This window comes from Carlito syrichta, unplaced genomic scaffold (genome assembly GCF_000164805.1).
Source record: "Carlito syrichta isolate Samal-C Ts95f unplaced genomic scaffold, Tarsius_syrichta-2.0.1 Scaffold288927, whole genome shotgun sequence".
NCBI lineage: Eukaryota > Metazoa > Chordata > Mammalia > Primates > Tarsiidae > Carlito > Carlito syrichta.
In genome coordinates this window covers 193,775-215,115 of record NW_007233023.1, presented here as the reverse complement: position 1 = coordinate 215,115, position 21,341 = coordinate 193,775, and the positions used below count along the sequence as shown (strand labels likewise).

Genomic DNA, 21,341 nt, shown 5'->3' with positions numbered 1-21,341 from the left:
CATATTCTCACTCATATAATGGACCTTAAACATCCAATGCAATACTATAAGAAAATGACTGACAGTACTGGGAAACTACGGGGGGGGGAGGGGAGAAAGATGGGATTAACGGTAGCAAATATCTGTCTGGGAACCGGGAAACACCTCATATCAATAGGGTGCCTGAATGAAATGTAATTGTACACCTAACCCTTAACTGTACCCCACAACATCATAATAAAAAATAAATAAAAAAAAAGAGACAAAGCCAAACAAAACAAAACAAAACAACTCCTTTCACTCAATATCTTATGCATTTGAAAGGCACAGTTTAAGAAAGATTTATAGAAAAAAAATTGGGTATATCCCCTCATTTCTTTCTTCCCTTCTTGAGATGTTAAGTTGTACCAAGGAAGTATAAAGTGGTTTTCTGAGAAAAAGTCAAAGTGCCTATTGGCTGTATTTTTCTAGATCTTGGTAGCACTGCACTGGATTCTGGATGGTACAGAAAATGATCTTTCAGTTAAACCATTGTCCAGTTGTTACTTTGTTTAGTGCTCACTAACTATACAATTTTAGAAGGATTATCGGGTAAATGAAGGTTATTCAGTAAAGTTGTCTGGACTTAACAAAATCGGGTGAATTCATAACAAACTTCTCCATAGGAGATAACATGGCTGGCAGAAACCTATTTTGAGAATTTGGAAGAAAATATAGATTACTCCTAAATGGTTATAACTAAGTAATGCTGTGTGTGATATTTACCTTCTGTGGAATTTTGACTTTTAAAAATGAAATTCAGCTCTTTCCCCTTGACTTTTAGACTCTTTGCTATTCATTATTGAACACCACCTTTTAGCTGTTAATAGACCTTCTTTTGCTGCTGACATGCTTTCAGTTCTACAGTTTGTGGGCAAATAGATATTAGAAAAGCAAGTAAATCATCATGATGCTCCATATATTACCTTTGCAAATAATTCTTTGGGCAAGAGCCCTAGACTAATAAATGAGAGCATGTGGATAATTTAGAAAGGTTTTCTTTTAAAGAACCAATTGCCTGGCAATTGAAAGATTCAAAGTGCTTTTTTATGGCACTTTTGTTTGAATTAATTTTTTTAAATGAGAGTTTCACTTCATTTAGAACTGGTTTTGTGTTTCTTCAATTTGCACTCCTAGAAGGATCTGAACAACACTGCACTTTGGAAAAAAAAAGTAAGGAAGTTGATTTATAGTAGAACACCAGAAGATAAAGTTCCTCAGGCCCAATTCTTTTTGGAATTGTGGAAACAGACAGGAGGTGAAAATGGGTAGCTGTCCTCTCTGCAGAGCCAAAGCTCCCCTCTCAGGCAGTCAGCAGTAGGCAAAGGCTGATGAAGTGAGTCTGAGGTCGAGACCACAATTCATTCTCTTGTTTTAATGCAATTTCAACTAGCTAATACATATAAGGTGTTTCAGGAGCATTAACATTTTGAGCCTTAGGCAATCAGATCTGAGGGCTCATTCTGTTCGATTCATAATGTGGATTATATTTTATAATGTTGCTAAGACTTGATTATTTGCACATCCTAGCAGGTATAGCTCCTGCTCTGAACATTTGAAAGAGAACTGCTATAGAACACTGAACATTAAACAGAAAGCTACAGTAGGTAAATCTCATAGAAATAAAGAAATTATCCTATAATCGCCGTGTGAGAATTATGTATTTGGATGATTATCACATCAGCAGTTTAATTTGACTATCTTGGCAAGCACTGAAGATGAAGGAGTGGCAAAAGGAACTCTTGGTGCATTTTATGACACTGCAGGTTAGCATAGTGACAAGAAAAACATTTTTTTCCACACCATATTGAAACATATATGCCCCCCCATCATCTACTTGTATCTATGTCTCTATAGACAGATATAGATAAATAAAGATACATACATACTCAAACAAGACACAATGATCACCGAAAGTGTTTGTAAACATTAATGTTAACTTGTGGACATACATTGATTTGAAACACATCCTTTACTTTAAATAGCTTTGATTTTCTGTCTAGAAGACAAAAGAGAACATTAATAGCCATCACTTGTGAAGTTTACCTAGTTGAATGTTAGTGCTTCTAAAAATGAATCAATATTCATGACCTTTTCCACATTGCAGGATTAAAGGAATACATAATTTTTCAAAAATGAAAATGAAATTATTAAAAATGTTAAGAAAATATTTGTGCACTTTCATTTTAAGAGGAACTGAAAAGAGATCATAAAACACCTTTTGACATTAATGAAAATGGCTGTTGGTATATAATGCAACCCAATTAATTTGGAATCTGTAACAGAAAAAAGACGGAATGTGTTTTGCTTCTCTTAACTTTGTTTTAAAACTCCCATAAAGAAGAATAAAAATGAGAAGGGAATAATATTCGTACTTAGAGTTAAGTTGTGTGTTAAATGGAGGCAGCATCACTTATTTGTATACAGTACAGTCACTATTCCCCCAACAACTGCAAGTGTCCAAGGAGTTTTCTGGAGGGGACTATGCAGAAGTTTACTTGGCTTAAATAAAAGGAAGACACACTTTTAAAAAGTAGAAGCGCGAGGGAAAAATGGTCAAAATTTTTTCATGGTCCCAAGTTAAAAAAAACACAAACCTTTTTTCTAGTTGTTGTTGTTATTTTTTAAAGTGAGAAAGCAGGATTGTTGAACAGACAGAAAAGCTCCCAGAGTTAGAGGGGACCCAAGGGGTTGCCTCTAGTTTTTTTTTAAAGGTATGTTTTGTAAGTACTGTTCAATAAGGAAGTTAAGCAGAGAACTACAGGTTAGAGTTGCCATTCTAAGATATCTTTTAATTTGCTCTTTCGCCAAATCCACGGGAGACTGGGTATGTGTCAGAATGTCACGGAAAGATTTAAATAATAACCGGTGTAACAATAACAATTAAAAATGCATTTCCTGAATTGGAAAGCACGATAAACTACTTTTAGAGACAAAGCACAAGACTCGCTCAAGTTAAAAATAACTAGGGAGTTAAATTCTAAGGTTTCTGCAGACTTGCTGATGGTATTTGACTGCCCTGGTTCTATAACCGGATTTTAGCAAGCCTATAAAAATACTTAAAAACTTTTTGTTGCTGGTGGTGTGTTTCCAGCATAGATAATGGATAGCTTATGACATTCAGGTTATAGGTCAAATCTGAGGCCTTATTGCACATCCTGAGAAAATTACTTTTTGAGTAACATGTACTACAACCTTCAACTCTTAATAGGGCAGAAGGAGTCCAGATATGAACACTTACACATTCAAAGTAACCAGATTACATATGATTTCTATGTGTTCTGAAATGACTCCATTAATACAATTTCAGAATTCATTTCTCTACCACAAAACAACAACGAAAGCTTAGCAATATTCTAACATGTACAGGGAAATCATTGCTTTTGACTGGTTATTCAAAAGATTATTGTAGCATCTCTAATACATGGAAAATGTTAGGGAACATGTAAAACATTTACTATGTATTTTTTTTTTTTAAAAAAAGACATTTCAACACACTATACTGACTTCTGCTTATTTCCTTATAACTGCAACATAATTGAAAAAATAAACTGAGTCAGGTAACTCAATGCAAATTCAGTCTGATGTTAGAAGCAAACTGCCTATGAGACTAAATCAGATATAAGACTAATTCAGAGTTTTTTAAAACAACGTTAAACAGCATTTCAAATCACCTAGAATCAAATGTCTGTTTTAAAAACTGATGATAGTCTAAAAATCATCTTTTTATGGAAAAATCACAAGTCAGAGCTTGCCATTTATTTTATCTAAGACAGGTTTGGTGATTATCCTGTAAATTAACATTGATTTTTGTGCAGACTTCAATATTTCTGATCTCGAGAAATTGTTCTTTTGTCCAAAATGGCCATTTGCAGAATTATGGCAAATGTCTTCTGGTGAAGTGTTTGCCTCTCTGAGAAAGCAAACAGTTTTCCTTGTGTCTATATTTGTTCATCTTTCTTTCCAAGTCTAGTTTTAACATGGTAGGAAAAAAAACAACAACAAAAAAACAAAAAACCCCCTCAAAACTCTATATATTTATTGTTACCAGCTAACCCACAAGGTGGCACTAAAGAGAAAAGTGACAAAACTGAAGATTGCAGGCAAGTTAGATATAAATCAGTTATATTATGAGAATTAAACCTATTTCATAAAATGGTATCTATATTTTAATATGCTAATAACTCAGAACAGTTATGGCTTTCTCCCTATAGATTGTTTTGGAGCAAAATGATTCATTCAACCAAGGAGCAGGTTATTTTCAAATGAGTTAGTAATTTGATTGAATGTTTTTGTGTAGTTATTTTGTAGGGAAGTTTTAATTTTTTTTTCAGATACAGACCCCCATGACCATTGTTTAGTTATAAATGATAATTGGTTTTATTTTATGTTTTGTATAGTTCCCAGTGCTTAATGTTCTAAGTAAAAAAGTCCTTACATTTAACCTTATAATATTAGTAACATAATAATAGATTTAGACTTTAAATATTTGTAGTTATAGCATATACATAACCTATTTTTAAATGAACACACAAAAGGCAGTTTAGCCAAAGCCTAATTGTTTAACTTTAAAAATATCTAAATTGCCAAATCCATCTTCACCTAACCTGGAGAGTAGCTTCCGACCCTGTATAAAGCGAAAATGGGGAAATGCTCTGACAAAAGCACGTACAGAGAAAGAAAAATATAGTATGACATTGGCATGACCTTGGCATATAATCCTGAAATTAAAGAGGCATGGAGAATTCCTAGATATAGTGCCATGTGGTAGAAGGAACTGGGTCTTTTCCTAGAAAACACCTCTGAATATCAGCAAGGAAGAGCATGAACCAAAAAAAAAAAGGAGATTATTCTTCAGTTTATGACTAAGAAAATATGTGATTTATACACAGGTATAAAACCTGAAGAAAAAAATCATAAATCTTTTCCCTAGTTTGAAAATAAGAATTCAGTGAGGTTTAAGAACAATATAATTTCTATAATAATTATTATTATTTTGTATTATATACATATATGTAGGAAAATATCTTCTAGCAGAAGTTGTTTTTCTCATTTGGAAATGACTGCATCCTTGACTTTGCAAAACTATTTATTATGTATTTTGTATTATGTTATATATTTAGATAGGAAAACACTGTTCAAAATCAGCTTTTAATAACTCATATAAGTCTGAAAATCAGACTTAAATATTAGTGCTATTCATTATCTAAAACAAAAAATTCATATTTCTGCTAATTTCCCTTTATCCAATACAATGATCACTAACTATTCAAATTCAGGAAAATACTGTAATTACCTCATTTAAAGAGCTATATTGATAAACATTTATTTCTGAAGTTTCTGAAATAAGTGAAAGTTTTAAGTGTTAAATAATGTATTTTATTATTAAATGAAAGAACAGGGAATAAATGATTAGAAAAGAGAAGAAAACCCTATATGGACTAGAAGACAGATGTAGAAGAAACAAATCAGGATATTTTATGTTTTTATGTGACTTTACATTAATATGTATCTAAGCGTGCCTTTCAGATACTTTTCATGGTTTGAAAGAGGTGAGGCACCATTCAAATTATGTAAATTTGAGCTGTTAAATAAGCCTGGGTTAAATATATATTTTTGGATGCATTCAAGAGGTAAGATTTCTAAGCCATGTAAACTGCTTGTTCTGTAGCATGAAAATAAGCTATAGTCAACTATTTCAAGTACTTAATTCTCAATTCAGAATGAATAATACTGTCTTTTTTCCCTTTCTAATATTACTTTACAAGATTATAATTATTACTCTGCTCAGGGTCATATTACATTTTTTTCCATTTGTTCATTTTATTTAATAAATGCTCATATAGCTCTAATCATGTGCTAGACACTCTCTCCTCCAGCGAGGGTATAGACCAAGCTTGTTTGGGTCAGTGCTATATCCCTAGCATAGTGCCTGGCACTGACTTTGTAATTGATGTAGCAAATATCAATTATGCAATTGGCTTACCTTCAGGGAATAGTATGCCATAATGGTTAAGTGTACAGGTGATGAAGTAACTGCTTGGTTTTGAATTTCAGCACCGCCATCTGCTAATTAAATGACTCTGGTTAAGATATGTAATCTCTTTGAGGCTCAGTTTCCCCATTTGTAAAATGCGAGAAATAACAACATTGACCTCAAAGTGGCAATTTTCATGATTAAAGGATTAAAAAGATAAAATACTTAGACAAATATCTGGCACAAGTTAAGCTCTCGAAAAACCTTAGCTATTATTATCATTAGTTCTTCCTGACATATTTATCTAGAAACACAGATTTAGGCAATTTAAATTCATGGTAACAAATACATCAGTATATTTACGATTTCCATTTCTTGAGCTACTAGACAGATTGACTAGTTCAATAGAAACATCTCTCAAACATTACCTAGTTCCTATAGATTGTAGACTTTGATATATATTTTGTTTTCAGTTTTCATGAATAAACCAAGCATTTCCATGATACATACTTTACCTTTTTATGGAGAGTTCTTACAGAAATCATAATACAAAGAGCCCAGAGTGAACACTAGAGTTTTAAACTAGCATTAGAATCACCCAAATAAAACTACAACTTCCTTGAGGTCCTAATTTTCTGTTATTTGGATAGAACATTTAATGTTGGAATTGGGTATGACACTGTGGATTATTTGGTTATGCTTTTCTTCACATTTGCCACCTAGAGATACTCTTTTTATGCTGTGAGATTTGTTTTCTCGTAGTGTAAGCATAATTATTAGATTTTCCTAGGACTAATAACTTATAGCAATATATTAATAGGTTAGAATTTTAAAAAATCATAGCTTCACAGATTTTTATGAGATAAAAAGGCAAGCAGATTTACATGTATATTCCATTTAGATTAATTATTTTAAATAAACAAGGCAGACATCTAACAGTGAAATCAAGGTGTTCAGTGTAGTGGACAAACTACAGATATCACAAAATTTCATTATCTCAATTATGCTACTTTTAAAGAATTCTCTATCTTCAAGATCTTGAGGAATGTTCTGTGTGGAAGGGTGGTTCTTATATGAAACACTGCAACAATGTCAGCACATCAGTGGGTAAAATGTTATAAAATTTTGCACAATTAAAATAGAAACAAAGTTTGCAGTAATGTGAATTTACGCAAATTAAAAATTTCATAAACTACCACAATTTAAAGTTTCAAACGCTGTTTTACTATTGCCACATGGCAACACCACTTCAGCTGCTAAACAGAAACATCCATCATTTTTTGTCTTCCACGGTCTTCAGTTGCAGGAGATCTTCATAAACGTATCCCCCTCATGAGATACATCAGGCCTGTTTTGACTGCCAGGGTGGTAAGGTGTGTTTGTTTTCCCTTATCCTTTTGCTAGTAAAGTGTGCTTCTATTAAATTTCTTCACCCACTAAAGTTTCAATTTTTAGTGGATTTTTTGTTTTTGCTTCTCATGAAGAACTTTAATTTAAAATTTCTTGAGAACACATATAAGATAGTATATTAGCTTCTGCCTTTTTTTTTTTCCATAGAAGTCGAGAGCTGGAAGAGACTTACAAGGTTACATAGTCTAACTCATTTATATTAGCACGTCAAGAAATTGAGTCCATTAAGTAACTAGGTTAAGATGATGAAGGAAAGTGAAGGTGAGCTGAATCTAATTCTTTCTCCTGAGCCAAGTTGTTTAGACATAAAGTACCAATGTCACATGCAAAGACTGAGCATACAAGGACACTTAAGAAGTATGTACTTCTACCGCAAACCAGTGTGAAAAGAAAAAAAGAAAATCAGAACAGGTATAAACAATCAAAAAGTTAAGACCCTGAAGGCAGTACTATCACTGAAGATAGTTCATTTTGATTATTTATTTACAGGACTAAGGTATAGATTTAATTTAACTTCAATTTGTCCTCATGTATATTAAACACTCAGACTACTTTTACAAGTACCTGAATCAAATATGATTACAAAATGACTTTAATGACATTTATTAGTTAAAAAAGATAATCACAAGATTCTCCTAACAAATAAATATGTTTCTGAGAGAAGCATCAGGCACTTGAGAAGTCTTATTCCTTTGTTTACAGCACTGTATGGCTCTAGCACTGGCAAAATCAAATCTTTATCTAATCCAGTGACCTACAACACTGAGGGCAACTTTTAAAAGGAATATTAGTGAATAATCTTTTAATATTTTTGTGCAGTACACAATTTGAAATTCTAACCTCTTTCTTTTGGTTTGAAGGTAGAATGGACATTTTCTAAAAAAAAATATTAAAAATTATTTTACCAAAGTGCTTTCTTCTCAGGGAAATGGTGCTATGTACTTTCAGAAATTAGAAAGAAAGATAGAAATAAAGAAAGCTCACTGGGACCCTTTTGTAAGATTGATATGAGAGGAAGATATATGCATATATAAATACATATATATACGCTCTTGACTTTGATACTAAGTTTTTTTGGGTAAAGTTTCTTTTAAGTGGAACCAATAGCTAATAAGTTGTGCCCCTCTTAGTGAATAGACTTGTGTCTGCTTCTTCTGGGTCTCAAACACAATCCACTTACTTATTTAATAATAGTAGAGACTTTACTAACTGGAAAATGTATGTCTTAATTTTGTAATAGTTGAGAGCTGCCTTGCAGTAATTTTTAGAAGTACATAGACACATTGATAAAATACAAAGAAGAACAGATGGAGGTAGAGAGTGGACAGACAGATGACAGACTGGAAGGATAAGAAGGGGGAGAGAGAGGGTGAAGAGAACTGGGTTAAATGGTACAAATATACACTAAGATATAAGGAATAAATTCAATGTTTATAGCAGAGTAGGATGGTATACTTAACACAAATGTGTTGTACTCGGGTGATGGACACCCTAAATATCCTGACTTGATCACTATGCATTATATATATGTAACAAAATTTCTCAGATCTTCATACATTTGTACAAATTTTTTAAAAGAACAGAAAAAGGCATACTTGAATCTTTTTTTGACTAATATTTTAGAGAGAGATAGGGGTTAAAGATCCCTCATTGGATAACCTCTTCATTTAGGCAGGGGTTCTCGACTCCTAGGGATGGTTCCAGAAGCCTTTAATAATCAAATACACTGGCTTCATGGACTTAAGATCAGTAATCCTGAATTACTCTGTTACAACCCTGAAATCAGAGAAGTCAGTGACTTACTGAGCAGCACAGGGCTCCTTGTACTTGCTTGCACTATAGTTCCTGATTCTGTGAAAACAAACCAATGAACCCCAACTCCTCAACTCTTAAAATGCATACAGCCAGATACATATGGACAGCAAGAGCACAGACATTTAAAAACAGAGCAGAAAAAAGTAACTTGAACAGAATGTGGCATTTCCCTTGGTCTGTTGCTAACGGCCCACATACAACATGCTTAAAAAATCCCACCCTGGCACTTATTTTCATCATCATTTTAAAATGTTTCAAATGGACATTTAGAATGTATGGCACTGAGCATGTATCCCATCTGGGGATAAATAGAAAGGAGCCTTCTTGAGCAAGGCTGTGTTTTCAGTGGTTATCAGGCTGAGATTGATGTGTATTTGGGTCTCTTTTCTTTGGTCATGCTTTTAAAGCCGAACACACTATTTTAATTGTCTGTTTTGAAGACATGAAAGAAACATGTAAAGAGGAATTACTTCATTTTCTTTATATTATTCCTTATATTTCTTGTTGACGCTGAAACCAATCACACTTTGTTTTATTAAAAAACTAGAGACTCTTTCTTCTTAGCTGTCACATTTGGGGTGGCTGTTTTCTGAATTATTATTCACACAAATTCTGAGGGTCAGATATTCCATATACTTGTACATACTCTGCACTATAATTTTAAACTCCAGTAAACTCAGACAAGAGTCCACAGTCAGCCAATGGGCTATGAACCTGTTTTTGATGCTTCCTGCTGTCAGCAAACACGTTCCATTGATAACTGTTCGAACAAAGTTTAAAACATTTTCATGATAACACTGGAAAGCTGCAAAAAAAGTAAATATGGCTAGGTAAGTGAAAAGCTGACCGTTTATTCACTGTTCTATGAAGTCCAAAGTCATGGGGCTTTTCTCAGTCTCAAGTTTTTGGTCCTGCATGCTACACTGTAGGCATTATATTTTAATCATTTCTGCATTCTAAACATAGATATTGTCCTGGGGGAAAATCTCTCCTTCCTTTGGCCTCTACTTCCGGAGAATTCTAATGCTTCGCTGCTAACCATTATTTTGGTGCTGCACACCTTGGACACATTACACAGTATAATATACGCAGTCAGGCTTTGGAGAATTTATTTCAATTTACATACAATCCCCCGAATCCTCTGGCGAGTTTGATGTGAAATCTCACACAGCCACATCTCCCCAGCAAGATCTTCCTTTGCTCTCTATGTTAATAGCCAAAGGCTCCAAGAATTCCGCCGGGGAGCCGAGGTGGGGACAAGGAGTCGGGAAGAGGGGTGACTGCGGGGCTTGTTGCACCGAAGATTTACAATGTACTTCTTGCAGAAGGCTCAGCAACCCCCTCTGTGGCTGTGGGTGTCTGGTGTGACAGAGCGGAGAAAAGCTCTCTAATCTCCCAGTGCCTGTCTCTGCCGCTCAACCGCTCCCCTCCCTCCCGCCTTTCCTGCCTCCTCGCGCGCTCTCTCTCTCTCTCTCCTTTGCCTTTCTCGGGGAGTTTCAGTCCCTGAATGCAGCTAGAGTAGCCCTGGCAATCTAAGCCCGGCACCCGTGTGTACATACACACGCACACACATGCACACGCGCTCGCACACACGCACTTCGGCTCTCCCCCCGGGGACATGGAGCAAACCCACAGCTTCATCTACCTGAAGGAGATGGCCCGGCCGGACACTTCTTCATCACTTGCCATCTCCGGAGGGCAGAGCAGCACTGGAAAGAGAGAGGCTCGCTGTCCGGTCTGCAACCTCACGCCGTTTGCCGCCACCACCGCTTAAAGTATCCAGGCTGGAGAAGAGGGCTTCTCCGGGCCAGATCTCAGTCGTAGCTTCGCCGCCCTGGGACTTCCTCCGGCTGGTTCACTCCGGTCTTTTTCCCTCCTCGGCCATCCTCTCCTCTCCGGCTGCAGGGTGTATGGCTCGGGCGCCTTCCGTGCTGCCGCCACGGTCACTGCTGCTGCGAGCTCATCCCACCCGGAGGACTAAACGCCGCGGCTGGAGTGGGGGGACAAAGCGGAAGCCCTAACTTCCCTCCCGGCACCCGCCCTCTCCCCTCCGCTCCCGGTCCTTCTCCCCGGCCGAGGACCGCGGAAGGCTCCCGCGGAAGGCGAGGCGAGGCGAGAGCGCGGCTCAGGCGAGGGCGAGCCGGAGCCCCAGGAACGCAGGGGCGGGGGCAGCATGTGCCCCGGCGCCGGGTGCTCGCCCGGGAAGTAGCGCGCGCTGGGGCGAGCGAGGCGCTTTCCAAGTTGGGCGCGTCCCAGAGCTCCCGCCCAGCGCCTCGGCTGCCTCTGTTGGGAGAGAGGCGGGGCTGATGGGGGGCGCCGAGGCTGCCGTCGCCTGTGGCCAGAACCCGTCTTAAAAGAACCCGGGTCAGCATCCCCAGGGTCCCAGCCGGCGACGCGCCCTCGGTCCGCGTGCGCTCTCTGATGCCTGCTCCAGCGGTGGCCCGGGTGGCCCGCCCGCGGGGGGTGCCGGAGGGGGCGGGGGAGGAGGAGGAGGCGGTGTGATGGCCCTGGACGGCGAGCGGGGGGAGCAGGAGGAGGAGAAGAAAAAGAAGAAGAAGAAAAAGAAGAGGAGGAAGAAGAAGAAGGAGGAGGAGGAGGAGGGGGCCGAGAAGCGCAGCTCACCCTTCGCGGCTACGATGGGGGAAGACGACGCCGCGCTCCGGGCCGGCGGCAGGGGGCTCTCGGACCCGTGGGCAGACTCGGTGGGAGTACGACCCCGCACAACCGAGCGCCACATCGCGGTGCACAAGCGGCTGGTGCTGGCCTTTGCCGTGTCCATCGTGGCGCTGCTGGCGGTCACCATGCTCGCCGTGCTGCTCAGCCTGCGCTTCGACGAGTGTGGGGCGAGCGCGGCGCCGGGCGCCGACGGTGGCCCTGCGGGCTTCCCCGAGCGCGGCGGCAACGCGAGTCTCCCGGGATCGGCCCGGCGCAACCACCACGCAGGCGGGGACCCCTCGCAGCCCGAGGCGGGCGGGGCGGCCAGCCCAGGGACCCCATCCACCCAGCCGCCGTCGGAGGAGGAGCGGGAGCAGCGGCAGCCGTGGACGCAGTTGCGTCTGTCGGGCCACCTCAAGCCGCTGCACTACAATCTGATGCTCACCGCCTTCATGGAGAACTTCACCTTCTCCGGGGAGGTCAACGTGGAGATCGCGTGCCGAAACGCCACCCGCTACGTCGTGCTGCACGCCTGCCGGGTGGCGGTGGAGAAGGTGCAGGTGGCCGAGGACCGAGTGGCCGGGGCTGTCCCGGTGGCCGGCTTTTTCCTCTACCCGCAGACCCAGGTCTTGGTGGTGGTGCTGAATAGGACCCTGGACGCGCAGAGGAATTACAACCTGAAGATTATCTACAACGCCCTGATCGAGAATGAGCTCCTGGGCTTCTTCCGCAGCTCCTACGTGCTCCACGGGGAGAGAAGGTATGAGGGAGGCGGTGCCCTGCGCCGCCCCACCCCGCCGCGCGGCAGCAACCGCGGTGCGGCCGGCGACCTCGGGGACCCGGCTGGCTTCCAATACCCGGGAAGCCAGGGGCAGGGGAAGGAAGCGAACGCGGGATAGGATGGTCACCCAGAATCCCCCGGGGTCTCCCGTACACTTGGGCTGCTATTGCTGCCAACTCCACAAACTCACTCGCCGGAGCCAAAGACGAGTGCCGCCTTCTCCCCTGGTCGGGACCTTCCCCCTTCCTCGCCAGGTGGTTTGTAATCTGAGCGATGCCAGAGTGACAGGAAAACTGATCAAGTTACCGTCGAGGGAAAAGGTGGGCGCCAGAGACCAGGGCAGCAGCGAACCTCGGTTACGATGTCAGGAAAGGGCAGGGCAGACACCTCCCCTCCCTTCAATATGCCCACCTCCCCGGACTATTAGTAGTTCCCTGGCGGGTGCAGAGCGGTGAAATGGGCTTTGGCGGCTTAAAGTTTTCCGAAACTTCAAGTTGAGATTCCCAGCAAAAAGCGTCGTTCCTAGTGACAGGCTGAGGGGTGGGGACGGGGAGTGGGGAGTGGGGACGGGGAGTGGGGGGTGGGTGACAGCTGCCAGAGCCAAAACCAGAGAGAAATGACCTCGTGGGGGCTGCTACCTCTGAGCTAACGCAGGGTTACTCCAGTTGTTTGTTGGTGAAGTACTATCGCCTCTGGAGATGACTCCAGTGTGAAGAGTAGGACCCCCTAGCCCTTTAGTTAGTTTCAAATGCCTTGTTGGTGAGCACCTTTCATACTTTTTAGAACGTTTTAGGGTAGTATTTTTTAAAGCTAGTTTTATTTTTATTTTTTGAGAGGCTGTGGGGCTTTTCATCAATTGTTTAGCGCTTAGATTTCAGAATCCAATAGCTGTGAGTTCGAATCCCCACTGTTTCTCCAGTTATGGTGAAGGTTTGAGGCAGGTGAGTAATTTAAGTTGCCAGCTCCTGGCAGTGACTACCTCTAGGGCTTGTTGTGCAGGGTTCATGAACTCTATCCTACAAGAACTCCGTGATGTAGATGCTAGTATCAGCATTCTCTATTTTATAGGTGGGGAAATGGAGCCACAGAGAAGTTACATAGCTCGACATCACGGAATGAGCTGACAAAGCACAGATTTAGATAAAAAAGTTAGGCTCTAGAGGACATGCTTTTAATTCTAACGTCTAGATAATACTACTACTATACTTATAGAATTGGTGTAGATGTCCATGAGTGAATGCATTAAGAAGCACTTAGTTTTCTGCCTGATATGAAGAATGTCCACCATAAATGCTAGCACTCACGGCGTCTTGTGGCAGTAAGCTTTCACATACATTGTTGAATGAGTGAATAAGTGATTCTTCACTGCTTTTAAAATAATTTCAATTAGTTAAACAACTCTAGGGCAGATTAACAACTAAAGTGAGCTTACACATGAAATCAACAACTTTAACAGAGGAGGCAGGTTGGAGATTAGTAATAAGGCAGAGCCTCTCCTTTTCTCAGGTAATTCTCATAACAGAAAACCAGGGCTCAGAGCACGCAGGGCAGGTAGGTCAGCAAGCTTGTCAATGGAGAGCTAGGACTTGAACTTTGGCTTTCAATCCCGAATCCAGAATGAGCTCATGATATTTGGAACCTCTCAAGAAGTTATGTAAGAGGATGGAGAAATTTCTATGTGTTATGGGAGTACACAAAAGTTTTACTATTTGTAGAGTGACATGAAGTAACTGCCTGCAAATAAAATGCCCTAATGCTTTAGTAGTTGTATGATAGTTAAAACTTCCTATAAGTGAATATACAAATTTTTAATTCCTAAGATCAGATATGGGTAATTGAAACCCCTTTCTACCACTTCCTTCAATATATTCTAAAGAATACAAAATAAAAATATTTGCTTTTAGACCCATAATTAGGCCAGGTGTGCTGGTTTATGCCTGTAATCCCAGCACTTTGGGAGGCCAGGACAGGAGAATTCCTTGAGCTTAGGAATTCGAGGCCAGTCTAGGCAACATAGCAAGACCTCATCTCTACAAACGAAATTTAAAAAAATTGGCTGGGCATGATGGTGCACACCTGTAGTCCCAGCTACTTATGAGACTGAGGCAAAAGGATCACCTGAGCTCAAGAAGTCAAGGATACAGTGTGCTGTGATCCTGTGACTGCACTCCAGCCTGGCTGAGGGAGTTAAAAACCAACTTCAAAAACAAACAAACAGAAATTACAATCAAAATACCCCAAAACATCCTCCTCACACTCACAATTATATCAAATATAGGAGACAGACATACAAGACAAATTTGCATGCTGTTTAGAAACAAGTTTGTTATGTCAAAAATGTCAATGGTGGGAGTTGCATATCATTACAACATCTTGGTGTGGTGAAATAAATACTTCCAGCAAAAACTGTTTTTGAGTCATGCCAAGATATATTTGGCAGGACTGAGCTTGTTTTGGTCAGTGCTTTCAAATTAACAGGAATTTTAAAAAGACCAGATGTTTCTGCTTGACCCATAGCTGATTTCCTATACCCCTAGTGTATATTTGTATTCAGAGTCTCTCCTGCAGTTTTTCCCCAAAGAGGTAAATAACTTGGTTGAAAGATTATTAACCTAGTGCTCATACGATTAAACTCTGCACCCCAATAGAAATGCAGGATTCAGTGTTCTGAAAAATCCCAGGATTGCTTTATTTTTAAACAGTATCTTAGAGAAAGTTTTTGTTCCTCATTTTTTCCCCTCCTCATTACCAGACCGAATCTGATAATTTCTTGGCTATTTCTAGTGGAGTTGATAAGGCAAAAGAGATCTGATAAACCATTTCAGAATCATGTCAACACTCCATATATTAAACTTTTTTTGTTGTTGCTTTGTTGTTTTTAAACAGACCAATATCAGGAACTCAGTTAGGGTTGGAGTTTTATTGGTGTTGATTTTGTTCCCAAAATGCAGTGTAAATTGGCATTTTAAAAACCACTTTTACATAGGACACAGATGCAAACTCTGATTTTCATTTGATTGATGATTAAATATCTTGAACTTTAGTCATAATTTTTCCAATTTAATTATAGGCTAATTTCTGTAATGAAAACAAATGTTTAATCTGCCAGAGGGAGTAACATTGAGCAACTTGAAGTACTTAAGAACATACTTACAACTCAGTCCCCTTTACTTAGCCTATGTGGAAACAATAACTCATTAATGTCCTATCACTCTGATCCTTCGGTTCACTTTTCGGAGATCTGAGAGAAAGTATTTTGGTGAGGGCAGAAAAATTAGATTTCCACTGTGTGCTATATACCTTGGACCTCTGAAAGGTTTTTTATTTTTCATTGGTGTTGGACGAAGCCTGGTTTTTTACTACAGGGAAGACTTGCTTTTCCTGGTTTTCACACTGTAGAGGATAAAGGTTAGAAGACAAGCTCTCCGTTGAAGCCCAAGGTTTCCCAGCTGGAAGCAAATTCTCTACTCTTGGTTACTCTTTTGGCTAAGAAAAAATTCAACACTTGTTGAATGATGAAAATAGATACATTTTTTTCTAAAAATTGAAATGTTAACACACAAGCGCAAATTATCTCTGGTCAGCAGAACACATATTCACTTTTTCCTCAACTAGGTGTGCAGCAGGCAGATAAAAATGGGTTTGCATTTATTCCATAGTCTCCTATTGGAGAATATGCTTGCTTTGAATTAGGTAAAAAGTTCATTTACCTGAAGTAATTGCTGCTTTTGGGTAGCCAGATGGTGAGCACACCCATGTTCAAAGTACCTTAATTTAGATCCAGGTGGTCGGATTGAAAGGGGAAATTTACCCAAGGTAAGTGAACATTTTATTCACTTTGTAAAGAGAGGCTGTTTTTCTTTAGCAAACTTTGATAGGGTCTGTAACATGCCAAAGTGACAGAAGATGGAATGAAAATAGGAGACCTTTTTTCTATAAAGGATTGTTCAGAGCCAAACTATTATTTCTGAGTAAAATGGGGAGACAATAATTGTGATTTTTCAAAGGGAGTTGGGACCACCCTTTTGCAAAAATTTTGTGAAAGCATGAAGGATTTTATTCCTAGGTAGGCATTGACTCTATTTTGGTATTAGTATATGTGGTTTACTGTCTTGTAATTTTCCTAGAATGACTTAATAGTCATGATATTTAATAAAAATAAGAAAATCACATTGTTTTATATTGAAGGCAGTTTTTTCCCCATTCATTTTGGCAAACAGGTAGTTTTACAAGACCAACTGGGAGTAAGTAGCAGGCTTTTTGTTCCTCTATAGAAGGCTGTGAACTGAAAAATCTTTGAGAACTATTTGTTTCTCTGAAAACTTTTTTCTATGATTCCTTTATGGTCTTAGCTAACTGTTTTCCTGCCAGGTACACATAACCATATGGCTAAGCGGGGTCCAGTGCTGGATTTTGGGCACAATTCAAAATGCCACCAGTAAACTATATCTAGAGAGTATTTTAACAAAAAACTCCGTCCATTTAATACTGACTCACCCAGGGAGAAAAGTTCATACAATTGGTGTTTGTCTTGCGGTGCTTTTTTGGTGGTGCCATTTGATTTGATCATGCTGTATGTAATAAAATATAGTTTCTGTGAAAGTGTAAGATTATCTAGCCTGTGGTTCTTTCAAATTTATTTATTTATAAATTAACACATAAAGTTATATATATATATTTATCACGTACAATATAATGTTTTACATGACATGTGCATTTGGGATAGTTAAGTCTAGTTAATTAACAAATGTATCACCTGATGTAGTTATTTTTGTAATGAGAATACAACATCCATTCTCTCAACATTTTTTCAAGAATACAATATATTGTTATTATAGTTACCCTGCTGTACAATAAATCTCTTGAATTTATTCCTCCTATCTAATTGTAATTATGCATCCTTTGACCAGCATCTCAAATCCCCTCTCCCTCTAACCACCCATTCTCTGGTACCATTTTACTCTCTAATTCAATGCGATCAACTTTTTTAGATTACATATATGAGTGAGATCACATGGATTTACCTTTCTGTACTTGGCTTATTCACTTAATATAAGATCTTCCAGGTTCATTCATGTTGTCAAAAATGATAGAATTTTCTTCTTTTTATGACTGAATATTATTCTATTGTGTATATATTCATTTTCTTTGTCCATTAGTCCATCAATGAATTCAGGTTGATTACATAACTTAGCTATTGTAAATAGTGCTGCGACAAACATGAGAATGCAGTTATCTCATCAACATATTGATTTTCTTTTTCTGGGATATATACCCCATAGTAGGATTGCTGGGTCATATAGTAATTCTATCTTTAATTTTTTAAATGAATCATCATACTAATTTATTGCCACCAACAGTGTGCAAAGGTTCCTTTTTCTCTACATCCTCGCTAACAGTTGTTACTTTTTGTATTTTTGATAATAGTCATTGTAACAAATATGAGGTGATATCTCATTGTAGATTTGGTTTGCATTTCCCTGATGATTAGTGGGGTTGAGCATTTAAAAAATATGCCCATTGGCCATTTGTATGTCTTCATTTGGGAAATGTCTATTCAGATCTTTTGCCTATTTTTTAATCAGACTATTTTTCTTTGTGTTACTGGGTTGTTTGAATTCCTTATATGTTTTGGCTATTAATTTCATATCAGATGTACAGTTTGAAAATATTTTTTAGGTTGTCTGTTCACTCTGTTGATTGTTTCCTTTGCAGTGCAGAAAATTTTTAGTTTGGTGTAATTCCATATGTCTATTTTTTGCCTTTGTTGGCTGTGCAGTTTGCCTGTGTTTTTATTTATTCAGTGCAACTCCAAACAGAGCCTATCTGCCTTGGATCCCTTTCAAACAAAGATGGACCTGCTACTGGTTTTCCCTGTATTTGTTTTGTTCACACAACATGTTTGTTTCCTTAAACTGATTTTTGCCAGTGTGTATAGGGTTGGGCTTGAGACAACAGTACAGGGCAACAGTTGAGATTTGCTTGAGGATAGTGACATTTGGTCAACATGATTACAAAAATATGACTCACCTCTTTAAGTATGACTTCAAAGAGTGGTAAAAAATGACAAGGAAGAAATAATTTACCTTTCAAACACAAGCGTTTTATAGTCTATAAGTAAGGGCATCCATCCTCCACCCCCATGCTCATCCTCCCAATTCCCAGAAATGATAATAATAAGTATCATCATCATTATCACCATCATCACCACTACAACCATTATAATCATTATTGTTCTCTAAATTCTTTGCATATTCTTTAGTTTCTCTCCGTTTTACAGTGGTAGCTGGATTTTTCAAAGTTCTATGCCAGTCTACTTTCTAGCACTTGGAAGTGGATACTCTCTCCTATAGGATTTTACTAGACAGGATTTGGAAAAACTCAAATGTGAAAAATATTTCTTGTTCTTTCCAGTTTTCTGGACAATCTGAAATGATTCGCAAATAGGTACAGCTGGTTGGTGATGGTGGAGCTGTGTGGGTGGAATAAGATTGGCAAGATTGCATGGAGCTGAATTGGGGTGAAGGGTTCAGGCTCTCCTTTCCTGTCCTCTTTGTCTTCAAGCCTCTGAAAACTTGGGCTGGGCCTTACATTTAAAGAGTGCTGACCCTAGTTGTGAAGGAATGGGTGAATTGATTCCTACCTGGGCCCACTCGTGTGAACTTCCAAGATGAAGCTTTAGTTTAATTATTCAGATCTTTACTTGCGACTGCACAAGTTAAAAAAAAAATAGAGGTTGGATGAAGAATGAATTTAAAAATTACCATTGTTGATTACTTTTTATGTCTTTTAAGAATAGATTCAAGTCCATTTTTGCTGTGTTACTGGATGGAAAAGTGTGTGTGTATTTTGTGTGTTCATTCTCTTACTCCTAAGCAGGGACTATGCAAACAGACTGCTTGACCTCATGTCCTGACTCTGTCACTTATTAGCTTTATGACCTTGGTCAGATTTCCTAGTTGTTCTGTGTCTGTTGTCCTCATCTGGAAAATGGAGATAATGATATTCTATTGTATAATGTTATTGTGAGGATTACATGAGTAATAAAGTACTTAGAACAGTGTCTGACATTTGGTAAACACTCCTGTGGATACTAGATATTAATATTTAGTCCATGGCAGGAGATTTTTTATTTGGACTGTTACAAGGTCATGTAGGATCAATGTTCTTGCTTTGGGGTTTCCCCTTGCTGATAAAACAGCAGAGAAATGGTGTCTGTGGACATTGCTTAGGCTTCTGTTTGTTTTGGCCCCCACCCTTCTAAGCAGTGTTTAAAAGACAGGGATTGGGAGAAAAAGGTGAAAAGAAAGAAGCAGAGTCTTGTCACCAAGAAGAAGAGAGGGAAAAGAAAGGCAGTGACATTTCACAACTAAAGGAGCCCCAACCTCGGGTCAGATAATGTGAGTTGGAGAGAATTGAGGGAGTGGAAAGACTGAGGGAAACAAGAAACAGACAATTCTCTGATCACAGCACCGCTCCCTATCAGCAGTGTAAATAGTAAGAATCAGTCACCAAAGGGTGAGGAGGGTGCTGGTACAGCAAGCAGAAAAACCCTGAGTACCAAGGAAAAGACATATCATTCATTAGATATTGTCTATAAGACTTTTTGTGAGTTTTTACAGCAGAAGTACTTCATAATACTTATATAATACTTTGCTATTTCCAGTAAAAAAAAAAATGAATCTCAGTTACTAACTTTATTTCTTTTTATGGCAACCTAATATTATGACCTGGGAAAATAATTTTAGTGCATTCATAATACTCTCCATCAATGGTGATCAAGTACTCAGTACTCATTTTTGGTAAGAGTATTTAGTATATAAATGGAAAAACAATCATGAATATTATACTCTGTTTTTATAACACGATTATTCACATATGCACCACTTCCTACATACATATTGCTGGCATTATTGCCTTATGTTTTTAGTTTACTCCAATGGTTATTTAAAAAAAAATAGACTACACACTTGCTTATAGTATTGAATATTCAGCAGGAGTACTTCTCTTCTGAAATAGCAGAGGTTTAATGACTCATTGAAGTGCATAAAAACACACAGTCTAAACAACGACCCATTTTGGCTTAAAACATTTTGTCATTGGGTAACAATTTGCATTTTGATTAACAACCTTAACTTTTAATGGGACATGTGTAACTTCCATGACCTTGTATTAGTCTGTTTATATGCAATCAGTTGAATAGTAGCTAGGTGGTCCATTAGAACTTTTCCATAGATTTTGGGAGTTTTTATTACTAAATCTTAAACAATTGCAATATTTGACAAATTGTAATCACTATAGAAGTAATTTCAAAGATCATTTTTAAAATCATGTGGTACGTACAGATGTGGTCTCAACGGAAATCTTTCAAATCCTCCATGCCGTGATTTTGGTGGATTCCACGGTGAAAAATGAATCAATCTGAATACAAACAGTGTTATGCAAATGTTTGTTTCCTCTGCATATCTTACTTTTATGAAAAGACAAACTGAAAATAATGGAGCAGAAATTGTTTTGTATCACATACTGTAATTTGTTGGCAATATCAACCAACGTTAATGCATTACTTCTGCTGAATGTTATCATAATGACTTGACACAAGTAGCTTGCCTAGTGAACTTCCGTAGAAATAAGAAGAAATCAATTCTCTATATCCTTCAGAGACAACACAGAGCTTTAAGCCTT

The 21,341-nt window shown here is 38.7% G+C and overlaps 1 protein-coding gene and 1 long non-coding RNA gene across 2 annotated transcripts in view; one reads left to right on the top strand and one right to left on the bottom strand.

Annotated features, from left to right (window-relative positions):
• LOC110595279 overlaps positions 1-11,475 on the bottom strand; it is a 21,921-nt gene extending 10,446 nt beyond the window's left edge. Inside the window, exons 1-2 of the long non-coding RNA XR_002481730.1 lie at positions 10,866-11,475; positions 6,005-6,084 (exon numbers count right to left, since the gene is read on the bottom strand). This is a non-coding gene — a long non-coding RNA (uncharacterized LOC110595279). The remainder of the gene's footprint in view (positions 1-6,004; positions 6,085-10,865) is intronic.
• A 251-nt stretch (positions 11,476-11,726) lies between these two features.
• LOC103256107 (thyrotropin-releasing hormone-degrading ectoenzyme-like) overlaps positions 11,727-21,341 on the top strand; it is a gene marked incomplete at its 3' end in the record, with an annotated part of 118,747 nt that continues 109,132 nt past the window's right edge. Inside the window, exon 1 of the mRNA XM_008054002.2 lies at positions 11,727-12,635. Coding sequence (XP_008052193.2) covers positions 11,857-12,635 — 779 coding nt within the window. The remainder of the gene's footprint in view (positions 12,636-21,341) is intronic.